This window comes from Martes martes (genome assembly GCF_963455335.1).
Source record: "Martes martes genome assembly, chromosome: 4".
NCBI classification, from domain to species: Eukaryota; Metazoa; Chordata; class Mammalia; order Carnivora; family Mustelidae; genus Martes; species Martes martes.
Genome location: NC_137891.1, coordinates 140,339,407 through 140,359,056, shown reverse-complemented (window position 1 = coordinate 140,359,056; position 19,650 = coordinate 140,339,407). Strand labels below are relative to the sequence as shown.

General features: G+C 36.2%; 1 protein-coding gene across 2 annotated transcripts in view; it reads left to right on the top strand.

Annotated features, from left to right (window-relative positions):
• Positions 1–19,650, top strand: part of ALG6 (ALG6 alpha-1,3-glucosyltransferase) — a 66,427-nt gene that overhangs the window by 37,052 nt on the left and 9,725 nt on the right. For both annotated transcript variants that reach the window (XM_080800651.1, XM_080800652.1), the window contains exons 6-11: positions 820–902; positions 1,554–1,618; positions 7,130–7,265; positions 9,336–9,421; positions 10,811–10,895; positions 13,956–14,026. In XM_080800651.1, coding sequence (XP_080656777.1) covers positions 820–902; positions 1,554–1,618; positions 7,130–7,265; positions 9,336–9,421; positions 10,811–10,895; positions 13,956–14,026 — 526 coding nt within the window. The remainder of the gene's footprint in view (positions 1–819; positions 903–1,553; positions 1,619–7,129; positions 7,266–9,335; positions 9,422–10,810; positions 10,896–13,955; positions 14,027–19,650) is intronic.

Genomic DNA, 19,650 nt, shown 5'->3' with positions numbered 1-19,650 from the left:
ATACATTAACTATTTCTTAGATTGACCAGCTTGTTGAATGTGATTATGGCTTGAGGCCTCCGGTTGTACTCCTTTGAATATATTCCATTTTGTCATTGTCATCTTAAATGTGGCATCTAGAGCTAAAAAAGATTGCGTGCATCTAAAACTGACAGTTTACTGTCATTTACCTTATTCTGGACACTACAGTTAGTGTGGAACAAGAAAAAAAATAGGCTCTTTGGATAGCTATGGTGTACTGTTGAAGAACTTAATGCATTTGATATTCTTTGTTCTAAAAGGACTGAACATTCCAAATTACAAATTGTATTTTTTTATTTTAAACTTTTTTTCAGTTTCCTCCTTGCCTGGGTCTGTCAAGCTCTTTATATGCATTAATTAGCAAATTTATGAAGTTTTTATAAATATTAACATTTAAAAAGAATTCATACGTGATTTGCCACATTTCATACCAGATAATTTGGGATTTACAGATGCTGGCAAAAAATGCTGTTTTCCTTTTCTTTGAGTATATTTAATTTTTAAGTCTCAGAGCAAAGAGGGAATTAGTTTTGGATACATCTAATTGATTTAATGTGTGAATTTGTTAGAGAAAATTAAGAGACTCTTAATCATAATTGTAGCACCATAGCAATTGCAATTAGGCATAGGTGAAGGGACTGAACGGAAAGGGCTAGGTGTAAAGGTCTTGTCCAGAGTGGGTGAGAGCCTTGTGTTAACTGAATTCCCACTCGAGGTTGGAGCGGGGAGGACGGCACTTAATAGGTTATTGTAAATCCTAATAGACTCATGTTTAAAATGATTTACTTGTTTTTTCAGTGTTAATTGCTGATTTGCTGATTTATATACCTGCAGTGGTTTTATACTGTTGTTGTTTAAAAGAAATCTCAACCAAGAAAAAGGTAAGTTTTAAAGCAACCTGAAGTGTCATCTCTGAAATATTTTATTGACTTAACTATTAAAGTATAGAGCATATAGAAGCCATGCTTTGGGCAATAGGCTATTGTAGAGCAGTGATTCTTTTGTCAATTAATTTTCATTTAGAAAACATCAACTTGCCTTAGACTAATAATTTTAATGTTCTACTCTAGTAATAAGATGCATTGCATTTAAGAAGTTATGTACTGCTGAATTACACAGCATGCTGAATTTATTATGGCTTTACTGGTAAATGAATTTTGAATTGGTTTATGAGAATGACTAAATGGGAAGGCATTTTGATAAGTCATTGTATATTCTCTTATTCCCATTTAACCGATATTCCTTTGGGTCATTTTATACTGGTCAATCATTAGATTAACTTCTTTGATCTGTATATCTAAAAGTGCTTTCTCTGGCAAGTACCTTTTAGTGATTTTTTTTTTTCCTTTTTACTGACATATTCTGTGTCAACTCCATGAAAACTTTAGTATTTAGAGAATTGTTTGTAAAAAGGAATATTTTGATAAATAGAAGGTGAGAGGGGAAATTTGCTGTGTTAAATCAAACAGCAGTTTTATCCTGTTTGATTTGAGTAACATTACTTTCCTTTTTCACAATATTTTTCTTTACAGATTGCTAATGTATTATGCATATTACTGTATCCAGGCCTTATTCTTATCGACTATGGACATTTTCAGTATCCTTTACTAATTTAGAAATGAAGTCAGCTGTGTATTTTGAAATCTGGGCTTAGTGTGTATAATGTTAAATGACATAGTAATGTCTTATTTGCTAGGGCACTTGCTTATATAAACTATTTTTCACAACAATATAAAAGAATCTTTTCACCAGGCTTTTACTTTAAGGGTAAAGTACAGATTTATTGAAAGTAGAATTGCTGTTTTACATCCTTTAGCTTGGGAACAAAATGCGGGTCATAGATTAGCTCTTCTAAAGAGCTGGAAAAAGAGTGCCAACTATGGTTATGCTCTCCTAATTCTAAAGAGGTATCACTATCTTCTGTCTTTTGTAAATGTCATCTGACACTGATAAAAGGAAAACAATCAGTTTCCAGTTTGAAACCAAGATGTTTCTCTTACAGATGGTGATAACTGCAAGCTTTGGGGAACTAAAATTGAATAATTATAATCTATGTGGATTTTATGTGTGTAACTTTTTTTGGTTTTTTTAAGATTTTATTTATTTATTTGACAGAGAGAGATCACAGGTAGGCAGAGAGGCAGGCAGAGAGAGAGGGGGAAGCAGGCTGCCTGAGCAGGGAGCCTGATGCTGGGCTCGATCGCAGGTCCCTGAGATCGTGACCTGAGCCGAAGGCAGAGGCTTAACCCACTGAGCCACCCAGGCACCCCTGTGTGTAACTTTTTGAAGGAACATTCTTAGAGGAAATCTTAGAGGAAAGTTGATAAAATCTGGACGTGGCTCTCCAGTTTGTCTTCTCGTGTGTTAACTGTTACTGTCTGTCCCCATCTGTCCCCAAAGGAAAAAAAAGACATAATCCACAGCAACATGATTGATTAATAGTCTTTTGAAGCCAATCTGTTTTAGTTATAACAAATTTAATATGTGTATTTGTCAAAGGACTTAGAAGAGATTTAAATCAGAGTTTTTATTCTGTCCACTTTCCAAGTTGACTTTTTTGTTTGTTTTGCATTTTGGGATCATGGGCATCTGGTACTCTGGTAATATCAGGAACACTGATATAAAGAAAAAAGTTATTTACAAGATTTTTAAAACTATATTTACTTTGAAATATAACAGTCATATAGAAGAGCACACAAAATGTAAATATGTGGCTCAGTGCATTGACATACTATTACCTGTTTTAAAACAACAACAAAACATTGCTTGTATAAATCTACACTTGTACAACTCCCAAGACTTTTCCTTTTCCGAAGATAGCCATATACTAACTGCTAATCTTATAGTTTAGTTTTCTTCCTTTTCTGGACTTTATATAAGAGAGACAACACATTAGGTATTCCTTTGTGATTGGTATTTTTGCTCTATATTCCATTGAATGAATACACATAATTCTATTACTGGGAGACATTTGGATTGTTTCCAGGATTTGGCTATGATGAGTATGCTGCTATGAACATTCTCGTAAATGTCTCTTTGTACCCATTACGTATATATTTTTTCTTTTTTTTTCTTTTGGAGCCCAACACAGGGTTGAACTCATGACCCTGAGATCAAGACCTGAGTTGATATCAAGAATCAGATGCTTAACTGACAGAGCCACATAGGTGCCCTAAATATATACATATCTATATATATGTATTTTTTAAAGATTTTATTTATTTATTTGACAGACAGAGATCACAAGTAGATAGAGAGGCAGGCAACGAGAGGGGGAAGCAGGCTCCCTGCTGAGCAGAGAGCCTGATGTGGGGCTCGATCCCAGGACCCCGGGATCATGATCTGAGCTAAGGCAGAGGCTTTAACCCACTGAGCCACCCAGGCACCCCCTAAATATATTTTTTATGAGTAGAATTGCTGCATTATAGGGTGTGCACATGTTTATTTATTTATTTATTTTTTAAAGAGAGGGATCCAGGTGCGGAGGGGCAGAGGGAGAGAGAGAGAGAATCTTAACCAGGCTCTGTGCCCAGTGTGGAGCCTGATGCAGGGCTTGATCTCACAACCCTGAGATCATGACCTGAGCTGAAATCTAGAGCCAGACATTTAACTGACTGAGTCACCCAGGTGCCCCAGGTGTGCACATGTTTAATTTCAGATATTCCCAAATTATTTTTAAGCATGTTATACCAGTCACACTGCCATTAGAAACAAGGTAGGATTTCCAGGTGCTCATCTTCACCAACTGTCAGTCATTTTCATTTTAACCATTCTGGTGAATTTGTAGTGGATTTCCTCTGTGGTAAAAATCAAAGTCTTGAAGCTTTTGGGATTATGTCATTTTGTGGGACACATTTTTTTAACCACTGTGTACTTTCTTCATTTGTTACATGGGGATAATAATTACCCTTACTTTGTATGCTTTTAAAAAATGTTTACTTATTGATTTATTTAAGTAATCTCTGTGCCCAGTGTGGGGCTTGAACTCATAACCCCGAGATCAAGAATCAATGTTCTTTTGACTGAACCAGCCAGGTGCCCCACTTTGTATGCTTTTTTTTTTTTTTTTTTAAAGACTTTATAATTTATTTGAGAGAGAGACCACAAGCAGGGCAAGGGGCAGATGGAGAGGAAGAAGCAGACTCCCCACAGAGGAGGGAGCCCGATTTGGGCCTTGATTCCAGGACCCTGGGATCATAACCTGAGCCAAAGGCAGATACTTAACCAAATGAGCTACCCAAGTGCCCCTGTATGCTTGTTTTGAGAATTAAGTGAAATATTACATTTAAAGAAAACAGTACCTGGGAGATACTAAGCTCTATATGAGTTATTTATTGCTATTATTATCTGTTGTTACTGCTGCTGCTGTTACTATTTTTTTACCTTTTGGGCTCTGAAATTTAACAGTGATTTGTTTAGGCATGGGGTTTGCAACAGTTGTTTTGGATACTCTGTGAGTCATTATTTTTGAAGACTCATGTTCTTCAGTTCTGGGAAATTCTATATTTTCTTCAATGATTTTCTCACTTCACTCTTTCTTGAGCTTATTAGACAGATGTTAGAGTTTTCACCTCTGTCCTGTTTTTTTTTTTTTTAAGATTTAAAATAAGATTTACTCATTTATTAGTGTGTGCATGTGAGTGGAGGGAGAGGCAGAGGGAGAATCTAGAGAAACCAGAGAATCCTAAGCAGATCCCCCACTGAGTGTGGAACCCTTTGTGGGGCTTGATCTCACAACCCTGAGATCACGACCTGAGTCAGAATCAAGCATCTGCCACTCAACTGTGAGAGCCATCCAGGCACCCCTTCACCTCTGTCTTGAGCATCTCTTTATCTTTTGTTTTATGGTTTAGATTATCATGACTTTATCTCTAATACTTCTATTAAATCTCATTTTTTTAATTAATCCTATCTTAAATTTGAATTTACTCTTTTTTCTACTATTTCCTGAATTATTTCCATTCTTCTAAGGTCAGTTTTTTCCCCTTTTCATTTTGGGTTTTTTTCTTGTTACAGGTTTTTCTAAAATGTCTGTTTGATCCTAATGTATCTATTCTTATTTAAGAATAAGGCAGAAGAAAAAGTTGCATGTGAGTTCTCTGTATTTGGCCCCCTGTAGGGTAAGTGGGCAGGGAGCTGGCCAGAACATTTAGGCTCCATAAGTGTCAGAATGGGGAGGTTTTGCACTGTGGTGTTCACTTCTACACTAGCTGTCCTGGATAGTTAATTCCATGTTTTTGGAGAAATACTCCTTCTTCTGTTGCCTGGGGGGTAAATATTTGGTTCCTGGATAACCTCTGCATAGGAGTAAGGTGGGGTTGGATGTCTCCATGTAGGCATTTTCATGTAATCCTCCTGTTTTCTTTTCAACATGTTACTCAAGCACTCTAACCTACTTGGTGTTTCTTGAGTTCTCTAGGGGCTTGCAGAGTGGATTGGCTCCTTCCTTGCTCAGCCTTCCTATGCATTTTCTAAGCTCTGGCGTCTTCCGTCCTATTTTATTTATGCTTCTGTGTCCTTTGTCTTCTGAAAATGTGTTTAAATCTTCATCTGTTGTAACCCATCTTCCTACTCTCTTTACAGCTGTGAATATTTACTTTTAAAAATTCCCTATCTGGGTGCCTGGGTTGCTCAGTCGGTTACATGTCTGCTTTTGGATTGAGCCCCACATTGGGTTCCCTGCTCTGTGGGGAGCCTGCTTCTCCCTGTGCCTCTGCCTGCCATTCCCTCTGCTTGTGCCCTCTCCTGCTGTCTCCCTCTGTCAAATAAATAAAATCTTTTTAAAAATTAAAAATAAAGAAATAAAATTCCCTATCACTTTAGGGGGGTCTCAGGAAAGAGTGGAGGTAAATGTGAGAGGTCAGCTGAACCATTTTGAACTGCAAAGTCTAACTGTGATGTTGTTTTACTATAATGTTATCAGTTTCAATCAAAGACATATTAATTTATAATATTGATGCATATTATAGAAGAAAGTATGGGGATATCAGCAAGTCTGTGTGTGCGTGTGTTTTACTTTGGAGCATTGTTGTATTCTCTAGATTTTGGTATGTTATTATAGTAATATTCTGAGATAGTCTAATAGAAACAAAGCTATGTGTTAACTGTTTAGTGATCTTTTAAATCTAAGCAAATCAGTTGCTCTGTTTAGCAGTCAATTTGATGTATTTGAGGCCATTATATACAATTTCATATTAGTTTATCACCTCAATACTTGCAATTTCTGTTTAGAAATAGCCTTCACTATATATTATTTTAAAATCACATATTAAATATGCTCTATAAAATGCAAGATCTATCTCTTTTAATTATTGAGTTAATTTCCTTGACATGGGAACATATATAATTCTGTGAGTCTTGGCTTTGCTTTGTGGGGTGTTCTTGGAGTATCTTGTGACTGGGACCTGCTAGGCTCACTGGCGTTTTGCTTAGCTATAAATTATAAACAGATGGAACTTTACCACTCCTTGCCATTTTTTTGCTTTTTGCTTGGCAAGTGTTTTAAAAAAGGCCTGAAAGGAAAGGGGTGAGTGGCTTTTAAACAATAGAATTTTAAAAAGTACTTCAGAGAATCTATTTGGCATACTTACCAGGAAGAAGGTGGTCTTTCATTTTTGCCTTTAGGTGATTTCTTAATAATGTGTTGACTGTGGAGTGAGTTGGAAGAGAGATTCAGTCCTGTTCTCTAATTTTATTTTAAATCTTCCTAACAAGAGGAATATTTTGATCAATGTACATTTACTGGAGGTAATGTGGATTGGCTCGTTAGAGCATTGCTATAGGATTTCATCCATTTAGAGCATATTACATTTTATACTTAATAGAAATACATCCCAATTTGACGTTTTTCTTCATGACTGCATTGGAAAAGCGTGTAAGTTAAATGTTAATTAAGATGGTGATAGTCTTTTTTTTGGAGAGCTATACATCTTATTAATTGTGAATTTCTTAACTCTGATTTGAGTAGACTCCCATGTTAACCTTTGTTAGTAGCATAGATTTGTCCTTACTATACATTTATATTTATTATCTTCAGTGAGACTGAGACTGATTTCTCAGAATTATTAATCTCTCCCTGTCTTACTGGGTACCTTTGTTTTTGTTCTAGGTTTGTTTTGTTAATTAAGCTGTCTTGTACAGTTGTGGCTTCCTTCATTCTCTGCTGGCTGCCATTCTTTACAGAAAGGGAGCAAATGCTGCAAGTTCTAAGAAGACTCTTCCCCGTTGATCGTGGATTATTTGAGGTATGTTTAAGTACTTTCTTCTTACTCCTTTCTATTAACACTATTTTGCTGTGACCTCTGGGGATTTCATATAGAAGACACACAAGGAGTAGTAACTTTAGCTACTCTCCTTGTAATCATTCCTTGCCAGTTATTTAATCCAGTATATAACCTCTAGGTCAGCTGGCATTTTCTAGTACATTAAATGAATAGATAATATTTATACCATCATGAAATCCATAATTTAGTTATATATTTTACTTTTTTTAAAAAAGATTTTATTTATTTTTTTGACAGAGAGAGACGCAGCGAGAGAGGGAACACAAGCAGAGGGAGCGGGAGAGGGAGAACAGGTTCCCCGCAGAGCAGGGAGCCCAATGTGGGGCTCGATCCCAACACCCTGACATTATGACCTGAGCCGAAGGCAGACAATGATTGAGCTACCCAGGCGCTCTTCAGTTATTTATTTTTCTAACGAAATAAGATCCATAGCGAAAGACAGCATGAGAAGTTGCAGCTACAAAGTTAACAGCTCTGTAATTTTTTGGTTTATATTCTCTTTTTAGTCTTAGGAAATTATTTATTAAACTAAATCATGTTTGCTTCAGCAAGATCTCATAATTTCCTTATATAACCTTCATCCACAGTAATTTTTTAATGAGAATCTTTCATTTCATTTAATGCTAGCTTAATCACTCTTGTTAAACTTTTATTACATGGATAATTTGATGATTTAGATTTAGTAATTAAATTAAACAAACCATTTTTCTGAAACAAAAAGGCCTTTTAATAAAGTTAGACAGAGACAACATGTTTATAGATAATTTGCTTTTGATAAACATTTCTTTTAAAAAGAATTAGAAAAGCATATGTATCTTTCTAATTTTTGAATATATAAATTGCTATAGATTATCTGTCTTTCACTGGATCTATAGTAGGATAGTACAAGCATTTTGAAAGAGACCAAGAAAGAATTTGGTGTGTGATGGAACAGGCATATGTGACTTAAATGTTGATGGGGATGCTGCTGCTCCTGATAGTGATAATCACAAGTCATCACTATTATTGTTATCACTCTTACTTACTAGGTGCCACATACTTCACATGTGATTTTATTTGATTCTCATAAAAGGTCTGACTGAAGTAGCTATTGTATCATTTTGTAGATCAGAAAACTGAGGTCATAGATTCACAGAGCTTGTACATGACAGAGCTGTGGTGTGAATTTTGAAAACTGTATTCTTCTTAATACTTCCTCTAACCTTAAAACCTATATAAAGAAAAGTTAATTCTCCATCTAAGCTTCTTGGTTATCTGCCTTGCCTTCCATTTCAAAAATAGTATTTATCACAATAATTATAAAGATGTGTATCATACATGTTTGATAGTGTTGCTGGCCACCTCCATTCCCTTACTACCCTCAAAATCTGAAGAGCATTTTCTTTGATCGACAGAGGGAAGTGGGATGGTGCAGTTGTCAGTGATAGTTACTTTCTTGATGTTATGCTTACACAGCTGTGAGTTAAGCAGCTGTGTAGAGGGTGGGTTTCACAGGCAGAGAGCTGTAGTTACAAATTTAATTTTGAAAGCGATCCTACCACAACTGCTAATGTCTTTAAATGCCTTGATTTATTAGCAATTAACTCTTGTCATTGTGAATTGCTAGTAGGTTATAATTGAGATAATTTTAGGTGTGTGATAAAATGGGTCCAAAAAATGTGTGTTCTACAAATTAGGAAAAAAGATTTCCTAGAAAAATGTCCAAAGATGAGTAACTTCAGTATTTAGGGATAGTGTGCTGTTCTTTGAAAAATAGTAAATATTTCTTGGGAATGTCTGGATTATGGTTGGCTTGTGATTTAGGTCAACTCTCATTGCAAAAAACGAAAAATGCTGTGTGTGTGTGTGTGTGTGTGTGTGTGTGTGTATGTGTGTGTGTATTCCTTGGAGAGTTTAAGCAACTCGGTTATAAAACAGTTGTAAACAAAAGCTTTATGTCTCAAAAGTTTATTTAGAAATCATGGGCTGTACTTTGGTAGAGTTTAATATTTCTATTATATTAGAATGTAAAACTCACAAATCTCTTTTAAGGATAAAGTGGCCAATATTTGGTGCAGCTTCAGTATCTTTCTGAAGATCAAGGATATTTTGCCACGTCACATCCAGATAATAATCAGGTAAGAGATATAAAGTTCAAGGATAGTGTTGTAGAAGCTCTTCTCTAAAAGTATTATGGTAATATCTCATTTGTCTGGTGTCATTGGGGAATGAGGTGTTCTTCATTAGTGAATTTTCCACATAACACTACCTATCCCTTTATATACCAAAATTATTATTTGAAGTATGTGAAGTGATAATCTTCCTGGATTGTTACCTATCTCCCTCCTCCTTAAACAAAGTCTACTAAACATGATTAAACATTATCTTGAAGAGCCATAATTTCCAGGGGTGTATCAATCAGGGTTCAACCAGAGAAGAAGAATGAGTAGGAGGGCGTGTGTGTGTGTGTGTGTGTGTGTGTGAATTTATTACAAGGAATTGGCTTATACCGTCAGGGGATCTGACTGAACAAACTGGAAGTCCACAAGGCAGGCATTTAGGAAAGAGTATCTAAGGGGGAGGAAGAGCAATTCAAACCCAGTTGCTGTTTGGAATCTCAATTTAGGGCAGACCTAAGCTCTCTTTTAAAAGCCTTCAAATTGATTAAGTCAGGCCATCCAAGAATCCCCCTTTTGATTAAGTTGAAATCAACTGAAGAGAAACTTTCATTACATCTGCCCAAAGTCGCCTCAGCAGCTCCAAGATTAGTGTTTGAATAACTGGGAGAAGGTGTGTGTGTGTGCATGCCACATAACGGTGCTGCCTCCCTCTGTCTTCCAGTTCTGAGAGTATCCCTTGTAGCCCACTGTATCTAGAAGCATATTCAGGGAACTGTAGTTCAGCCAAGCCAAGCTGACACACTACAGAGCCACCAACAGTGGGAAAATCAGTTACTGTGTTATAATTTGTCCTTAGGGCTTGCAAAAGCTGTTTGCCATGGTACCAAATGGCTCCACATGGCTCTGCTCATTGAGTTCCTTTTCCTCCCTGCCCATCGGCTATCACTAGGAGAAGGTCTAGCAGCTACCCACTCCCTTTCTAACTTGTTTTCTCTGATTTACCATGGGCTGAAAATCAAACAGTCAACTTTTGTGAGAGGTTCTTTTGTGAGTAAATTTTATGAATGTTTGTGTTACAAATATATAGTTTTTTTATGCCTGATAGTGTTTTCTTATTTTGAGTGTTTGCTAGTGTTAGCTATCTATCTTTGTGTATCTTTTCTATAAGTAATGTAACCATTATAATATTTTTTCTGTATTATATAATTACATATAAAAGTATACAAATATTTCAATGAATGGATTTTATTTAAATATTTGGTGTTAAGTTTACATTTAATAAATAAAACCTTTAATTTGAAATAAACAAGTTAAGTAATGTGATCCTTATATTAAACAATATTTCCTTGCTTTAATTACATAGCTCTATAAAGAAAACAAATGTTTTATTTTTATTCTTTTTTTTAGCTTTTGTTTTACATTTTTGAGCCTGCTTCCTGCATGTATAAAATTAACACTTCAGCCATCTCCCAGAGGATTCAGATTTACTCTGGTAAGTTTCTCACTACTTTAAATACTTAATTCTTGCTGCAACTGATCTTTTAAAAATACAGGTAATTATTTTCTTCCTCTGAATGGGGTTTACTGGACTGGAAAATAAGGTATTCATTTATTTGGTGAACATTTATTGAGTGTCTGACATACTTTGGTGCTGTGTTTTATATTAGGCTGAATAATCAGAATCTTTTGGTTTAATTCAACAACTCTTTAATTTCTGCTTTGTATTAGGGAATACAGAGAAGAAAAGAGTGGGAATAGACATATGTTTAAATAATTATGCTATTAAGTAGAAGGTAGTAAGTTCTTTTAGTTACACATTAAATGCTGTGATAGTGTGGAAAAGGGAAATAATACTTTGGGGCAGATTTTAGACAGCTTCTTAGAGTAAATGGAATTGGAGCCAAATTTTGAAAGCTGGGCAAGATTTGGAATAGGAGATTATGTTGCAGAAGAGAATTCAAGGCAGGAGGAAGAGCTTGGATACAGTGGTGGAAAGGATAGGGAATGCTGGGAATAGCATACAGTGAAATTTGTGTGACGTGTGTGTGTGTGTGTGTGTGTGTGTGTGTGTTTTGAGGTTAGGAAAGGATATAGTGGGAGATAAGAGTTGAAAAGGCTCAAATTGGGTAAGACCTTGAATGCTGGCTTTAAAAAGTTGGGAGTTTGATTTGTGTGCCAGAAGAGCCAAAAAAGCTTTTTGAGGCCAGGGGACAGATCTCTGTTTAAGGAAGATGACTTGTGTTAGTTTGAAGATGAATTGGTTATATTTTCTACAACTTTGGGTTTCTCTGAGTCGGCTCACAAATTCCTCCCTGGTTGTATTTCTGTGGTATTTAAAATTTGGTTCCTTTATGCCTTGGTCTTTAAAGTGCTATTCAAGAAAATTTAGTTTATTAAAACTCTTAATGGGCTTAAAGGGGACAACATTTTAGAAATTAGGGTTTCAATTTTGAGATGGGCACTTATTTATATTGCATTTCAAAAAAAGCCAGAACAGAGCATAACAGTAAAATACTTCAGAAGTGCATATGGGTACCACAGTACAAAACAATAGTTTCATGTTCCTCTTTTCTTTTTTATTACCTTTTTATTGACAATTTCTTGCTTCATTCTGAGAATGAACTCTGAGCATTTTACATCATCTGTTACTATTCTATAGGACTTTTAGAATAGAAGGAATAATAATAATGCTCTGATGTTGTTAATAGGCCTAACTTGAAATATTTACAAGCTTACATATGATTATGTTATTTTTCTAGGAAATAAGATGCTAAATAAAGGTATATTTCAAAGATAATTGAATGCAATTTCAGAGTTTGAGTAATTGTAGCAGTGTTAGAGGTAATTACTTTTAGGATTATAAGCCAGAAAAAACTTTTTTTTCTCTTAATCTCCTAATTTTATTCTGTTTGCTATTTTAGTATATAAGCCATTATCTTTAAAAAACTAAAAATGATTTATATTAATGATTTTTCTTATTAATGTTGATGTTTTGAATTCTTACTGAATGTTCCTGAGAACTTTGAAAACATTTCCCATTATAATTATTTCAAAGTGTTTTCCTTTCAATAAAGATTGAATTATTTCTCAGTATAAGTCTATAATTGAGGTAATTGATGGTATGAATACTAATATATGTACAGCAGCAGGGTGATCATATTTAATCTATTCAAGTAGCATATTTTGAGTGCCCTCTAATGTGCCAGGTCCTTTTCCAAGTACTGGTGTGTAAGTGAATGGCAGCTCATATCCCTGTTCTCTTAACTGGGGCCTTTCATGCCAATGGTAGGAGGACAGTAAACAGAATAGATTTGTTAATGAGAAAATATCTGGAAGTAATGGGGCTATGAAGAAAATAGTGTTATATGAAAGGAGTGCTGGTGGGGTTTTGTTAGGGGGCAGTACTTTAGCTTGAACAGGGGAAGGCCTTTCTATGGAAGTGACATTTAGGCCTTGAGCTGAATGACTAGCCAGAAGGAACCAATCACTAAGATCTGTGCTCTGACTTGATAAAACGAAGTTTTTTCTTAAAGCAGGAACATGTTTGGCATGTTCAGCACAAAAAGGGACAGGTATGAAGTGGCTGGTGTGAAGTGCATGAGGGAGATAGTAAGAAATACACTGGATGAGGAAGGCAGGACCCAGATAGGAGTTTGGATTTTATTCTCAGTGTTAATGGGAAGCTATTTGAGGATTTTAAACAGGGAAATTTACATGATCTGATATGGTGGCTGAGTACATAATGGACTGTAAGGAAGCAAGAGTGTTACCAATTAGGAGGTTATTGCAGTAGTCCAGGAGAAAGATGAGTGTGGCTTAGACCACTCCTTTCCCACTATTAGCAGGGGGGAATGGAGAGAAGTGGGTGGATATTGTAATTAGAAAGTGGTGTAGATAGGATTTGCTCTGGATTGCATGTGTGTAGATAGATGTTCAGTATGCAGATCATAAACTTCTGATAATAGACCTAATTAATTTTAATTTTAAACCCCAAATAGCAAATGATGACTTCATAAAACATTTAATATATTTTACTGAATTGTACATTTTAAAAATATACTAAAATAGATTTGTTTTTATTTTTAATTATTTTTTAAATTTATTTTTTTTCAGTGTTCCAAAATTCATTGTTCATGCACCACACCCAGTGCTCCATGCAATATGTGCCCTTCTTAATACCCACATTTGTTTCATGAGGTGTTTTTGAATTTCTTGTCCTTCAGTTCCTTTTAATTGTCAGAGATTCCAAGGTGGGGATGAAGGTCTGACTGTGTGTCTGAAGTATTCAGTAGTTTTGTTTATTAATAATTGAGTCTGAATGAAATTGTTTTAGATGGTTAAGTATAGTATATATAGTATAATCATTTTTTCAAGCAACGTTTTTCTGTATTTGAATAAAATATTATGCATTAATGTTGTATAGACATTTTCCTGTTAGATAGAAACTACATTAAGCTTTAAAATTTTACTTCAGATGATTTTTATTTAGATTCATAATTAAACTATTATAGTTTATAAGTTGTTATATCTCATTCTCCCCCCTTTTTCTTAGGTTAGCTGTGCACTGTCATTCTTTTTATTTTCTTTCCAAGTACATGAAAAGTCCATTCTCTTGGTATCATTGTAAGTAAAAATGTTGTGTTTTATTTATTACTATGTGTTTATTATATATGCATAAATTTATTAGCTACATATAATCACCTAAGTGCAAAACAAAACCACACAAATGTTATTATGTAGTTGCATAAAATTATTCATAAAATTATATTTTTCCAAAATGATTTCTTACAATTTTACTTCTTTTAAAATATAATATTTTAAACTGAAAAAGTTTCATAGAATTATTACTGGCATAATTAGTTCTGTTTCTTCCTATATGTTTTTTATATGCTAGTAAAAAAATTGAATAAACCACAAGAGATTTTCCTCAGGTTGGAGCCTGTTTGTCATCTTTGCCTTTTCCATTTCATTCATTTCCATATCTGTTTAGCTTTGTTGTCTTCATTCACCTCTTTCGGGACTTTCATATGTTGACCCCTTGCTACTTCTTTTATCAAAACCTTTGTTTAGGGGGCACATGGGTGGCTCAGTGGGTTAAAGCCTCGGCCTTCCGCTCAGGTCATGATCCCAGGGTCCTGGGATTGAGTCCTGCATTGGGCTCTCTGCTCCGTGGGGAGCCTGCTTCCTCCTCTCTCTCTCTGCCTGCCTCTCTGCCTACTTGTGATCTCTGTCTGTCAAATAAATAAATAAAATCTTAAAAAAAAAAATGAAGGGGCACCTGGGTGGTTGGTTAAGCCTCTGCCTTCAGCTCAGGTCATGATCTCAAGGTCCTGGGATGTGGCCCCACATCGGGCTCTCTGCTCAGCAGGGAGCCTGCTTCCCCCTCTCTCTCTATGCCTACCTGCCTCTCTGTCTACTTGTGATCTCTGTCAAATAAATAAATAAAATATTAAAACAAAAACAAAAACCTTTGTTTAGACCCTATTGGCAATCCCCAAACTATTTTGTTTTAAGAGCATTAAAATTCTTCCTGGTTATCATAGAAATTGGGTGTCAGTGGGGGTATATTATCCCAATATTAAAATAGTATTTGTCCAGAACACATTGGAGTACTTGAATCCTGCCCTAGATCAATCCTACCCCTTATCCTGTGTTTGCTAGCTTCCTATGGAAGATCCCTGTATAGAATAAACAGTGACAAATTTATTCTGCAATAAATTACATTTATTAGGTGGAACTTTGAACTAAAAACTCAATGCAGAGCTTTATAGTAAGCTGGGCTGCCTATGTGGAAAGCTTCTTTGCTTGGAACTAAATAATCTCACATTGTTGCAGACCAGGAGGACAGCTTAGTTTCATCCCCCAAAGTCTAAACCTGAGTTAGTTTCTTTCACTATTATGTGAGGCTTGGCTGACCAACCATACATTCCTAGTGCGAGGGGATGGAACTATGGAAAGGTTTGCTTTCAAACACCCCAGATTTCAAAATCCCCAGATTTCCTACCCCAGACTAAGGCAGTCCATTCAGTGATCTGTAATCTGACCATTCAAATTAGCTCTTGGGCCCTGAATTTCTGGGAGTTCCTACTCTACAGCTATATTTAGATTATATAAAATGGTGCATGGCTTAATTATTTTATAAAGTCAGCATTAAAAGTTTTTCTTGGCCTGTTCCTAGCTAATCTATCGTTAAATAGGTATTTCATTCAATAAATATTTATTGAGTGCCTATGTTTGCCAGGTACTGTTCTGTGCCCTTGGTATATATCCATGAACAAAGCAGATAAAAATCCCTACATTCTTAGCTTTGATTCTTAAAGATAGTCACTAATAATTAAATAAAAATAAGAAGTTAAAAAGTGTTTTAGAAGGTAATAAAGGCCCTGAGGAAGAAATAAAGCAGGATAAGGGAAGTTGGGATTGTTGGAGGTGAGGGTACAGAAGCAAGTACAGGTTGTAATTTTAATACAGATGTCAAGCTAGGCCTTGTGAGGAGATACCGGAGTGGACTGGAGATGCTGAGGAAATTAGCTGGGGTATTTAGGATATAACATTCTAGATGGAACAGCCTGTGTGAAGCCCTAAGATGGGAATAAGCCTAGATGTTTAGTGAACAACAGAATGACCAGTGTGGCCAGAGTGGAGTAGTCAAAGTGCAGGTTAATAAAAGGTGAAGTTAAAGAGGTAACAGAGGTGTAAGTTTTATAGGACCCTGTAGGTCACATTAGGAAATTTGGCTTGGGAGGGGTGCTGGGGAATCATGATCTGACTTGATGTTTAATTTTTTTTAAGATTTAAAAAAATTATTTATTTGACAGAGAGAGAGTACACACAATGAGGGGGAGCAGCAGACAGAGGGAGAGGGAGAAGCAGGCTTGATCCCAGGATCCTGGGTTCATGACCTGAGCTGATGGCAAATGCCTAATCAACTGAGCCACCCAGGTGCCCCTTGATGTTTTAAAAAGATAACTCTGCTATCAAACTATATACATTAATATGTGCAATTCTTTGTATATTAATTTTTTAAAAAGATTTTATTTCTTTATTTGACAGAGGGAGAGATCACAAGTAGGCAGAGAGGCAGGCAGAGAGAGGAGGAAGCAGGCTCCCTCTTGAGCAGAGAGCCCGATGCGGGACTCGATCCCAGGATGCTGGGATCATGACCTGAGCTAAAGGCAGAGGCTTTAACCCCCTGAGCCACCCAGGCGCCCCTGTATATTAATTTTTAAAAAATATTTATTTAACAGACAGTGAGAGAGGGAATACAAGCAGGGGGAGTGGAGAGGGAGGCAGGCTTCCCGTTGAGCAGGGAGCCTGGTACGGGGCTCAATCCCAGGAGCCTGGTATGACCTGAGCGGAAGGCAGATGCTTAACAACTGAGCCACCCACACGCCCCTCTTTGTATATTAATTATACCTCAATAAAATTGTTAAAAAAAAATCAAAGGATCATCCTGGCTGCATGTTAAGAATAGATTGTATGGAGGGACGCCTGGGTGGCTCAGTTGGTTAAGCAGCTGCCTTCGGCTCAGGTCATGATCCCAGCGTTCTGGGATCGAGTCCCACATCGGGCTCCTTGCTCGGCAGGGAGCCTGCTTCTCCCTCTGCCTGCCACTCTGTCTTCTTGTGCTCACTCTCACTCCTCCCTCTCTCTCTCTCTCTGACAAATAAATAAATAAATCTTTAAAAAAAAAAAAAGAATAGATTGTATGGAGCAAGAAAACATGGAGACCATTTAGAAGGCTATTACTGTAATTCAGTTGAGAGATGGTGGTGACTGCGACCAAGACAATAATAGTAAAAGAAGCAGGAAGTGGTCGTTGTGGATGTATAAAAGGAACCAGAAGGCTTCCTAATGATTTGTATGTAGCATGTGATAGAAAAAGAAAAATCAAATGTGTGTCCATGGTTTTTGGCTTGCAACTGGAAAGATAGAATAGCAATTGACTGAAATGGGGAAGATTGACAGTGAAACAGGATTAGGCTAGATGTGGACCTGGTGAGAGGGTTGCAAGTTCAGTGTTGGACAGGTCTTTGGACGTCCAAGCAGAGATGCTGAGTCAGCATTTAGATGTATGTCTGGGTTGGACATACGAGTGCAGTTCTAGAGGCGGGTTGAGCTGGGGATACAAATTTAGTAGTTTGTCAGTAAAGAGGACAAAGTCATAAGACTGGGTGAAATCACCAAGGGAGTGAGTATATACAGAGAAGAGTACCAGAAACTGAGTCCTGGACCACACAGTGTTAAGAGGTCTTAGGAGAAGAGGCAAATAGGAATGGCTAAAAGGTAGGATGAAAAACCACAAGAGTTGGTGTCCTGAGTGAAGAAGGTATTTTAAGGACATGAGTCACCTATCTTACCCCATTCACAAAAATTAACTTGAAATGGATTAAAGATGTAAATGTAAGACCTGAAGCCATAAACCTTCTAGAAGAAAAGCTCCTTGCCATTGGTCTTAGCAACGATTTTTTGGATATGATACCAAAACCACAAGGAAGAAAAGGAAAAATAAGTAAGTGGGCTGACATCCTAAAAAGCTTCTATATAGCAAAAGAAATGATTAACAAGATGAAAAGGCAACTTAGGGAATGGGAGAAAATATTTGCAAACCATATACCTGATAAGGAGTTAATCTCCAAAATATATAAGGAATTCATACAACTCAATAGTAAAAAACAATTTGAAAATGGGCAAAGGACCTTAAATAGACATTTTCCCAAAGAAGCTATACAACATGTACTTGAAAGGGTGCTCAACATACTAATCATCAGGAAAATGCAAATTGGAAGCACAATGAGATAACACTTTATACCAGTCAGAATGGCTCTTATCAAAAAGACAAGTGATAGCAAGTACTGGTAAGGATGTGGAGAAATGAGAACCCTTGTACACTCTTATTGGGAATATAAGTTGGTATAGCCACTATGGAAAACACTATAGAAGTTCCCCCCCAAATTAAAATAGAACTACCATGTGATCAGCCATCCCACAGGTGGGTATATGTTTGAAGGAAATGAAATCATGATCCTGAAGAGGTGTCTGCATCCCCATGTTCATTGTAGCATTATTTGCAGTAGCCAAGACATGGAAACCACCTAAATATCCATCAGCAAATGAATGGATAAAGAAAATGTATACTATATATGCACTCATGGCACACGCTCTCGCACACACTTTGAACTATTAGTCATAATGAAGAAGGAAATCCTGCCATTTGCAACAACATAGATGAACCTTGAGGGCATTATGCTAAGTGAAATAAGTCAGACAGAAAAAGATAAATATTGTGTGGTCTCACATAAATAAGGAATCTAAGTCATCAAAACTCAAACTGATTCATAGAAACAAAGTAGATTGGTGGTTCCTGGGGCAGGGGAGAAGGAAGGAAAAATGGGCGAAGGTGGTCAAAATGAATGTTTTAAGATGAATAAGTTCTGGAGATCTAATGTGTAGCATGGTGGCTGTACATAGTAGTATTTAACAGGTATTATATACTTGGAAGTTGCTAAGAGAATACATCTTAAAAGTTCTCACTGCACACACACACAAGAGGTAACTGAATTGATAGATGTGTTAACTAACATATTGCAATAATCATTTTGTAATATATGCCTATATCAAATTATTGTGGTGTACATCCTAAACTTACACAATGTTATATGTCAATTATATCAATAAAGCTGAGGGGAAAAAACACGAGATGATCACTGAAGATGAGGGCTGAGAACAGACTATTTGCCTCAGCAAAATGGAAGTCATTGGTGTCTTTGATAAGGCTAATGTTGATGGAGTGATGCAGGGAAAAGCTTGATTAAGGTGGGTTTAAGAAATAATGAGAGAGAAATTAAAAATAGGTATAGATTATTTTTTAAAAATTTATTTGTGGCAAAATATACCTGTGGTCACAATGCTGTGCAACCATCACCACTATCTACTTCCAGAACATTTTTATCACCCCAGAAGGAAACCTTGTACCCTTTAAGCAGTCAATCCCCATTCTCTTCCCATCCCTCAATTCTTGTAACCACTAAATTACTTTTTGTCTCTATGGATTAGCCTGTTTGGGGTACTTCATATCATTGGAATCTATAAAATTTGGCTTTTTATGTCTGACCTCTTTCATGTAAGATAATATTTTCAAAGTTCATCTATGTTGTAGCAAGTATCAGTACTTCATTTTTTTAAAAAAATTATTTATTTGACAGAGATCACAAGTAGGCAGAGAGGTAGGCGGAGGGGGGAGGGGA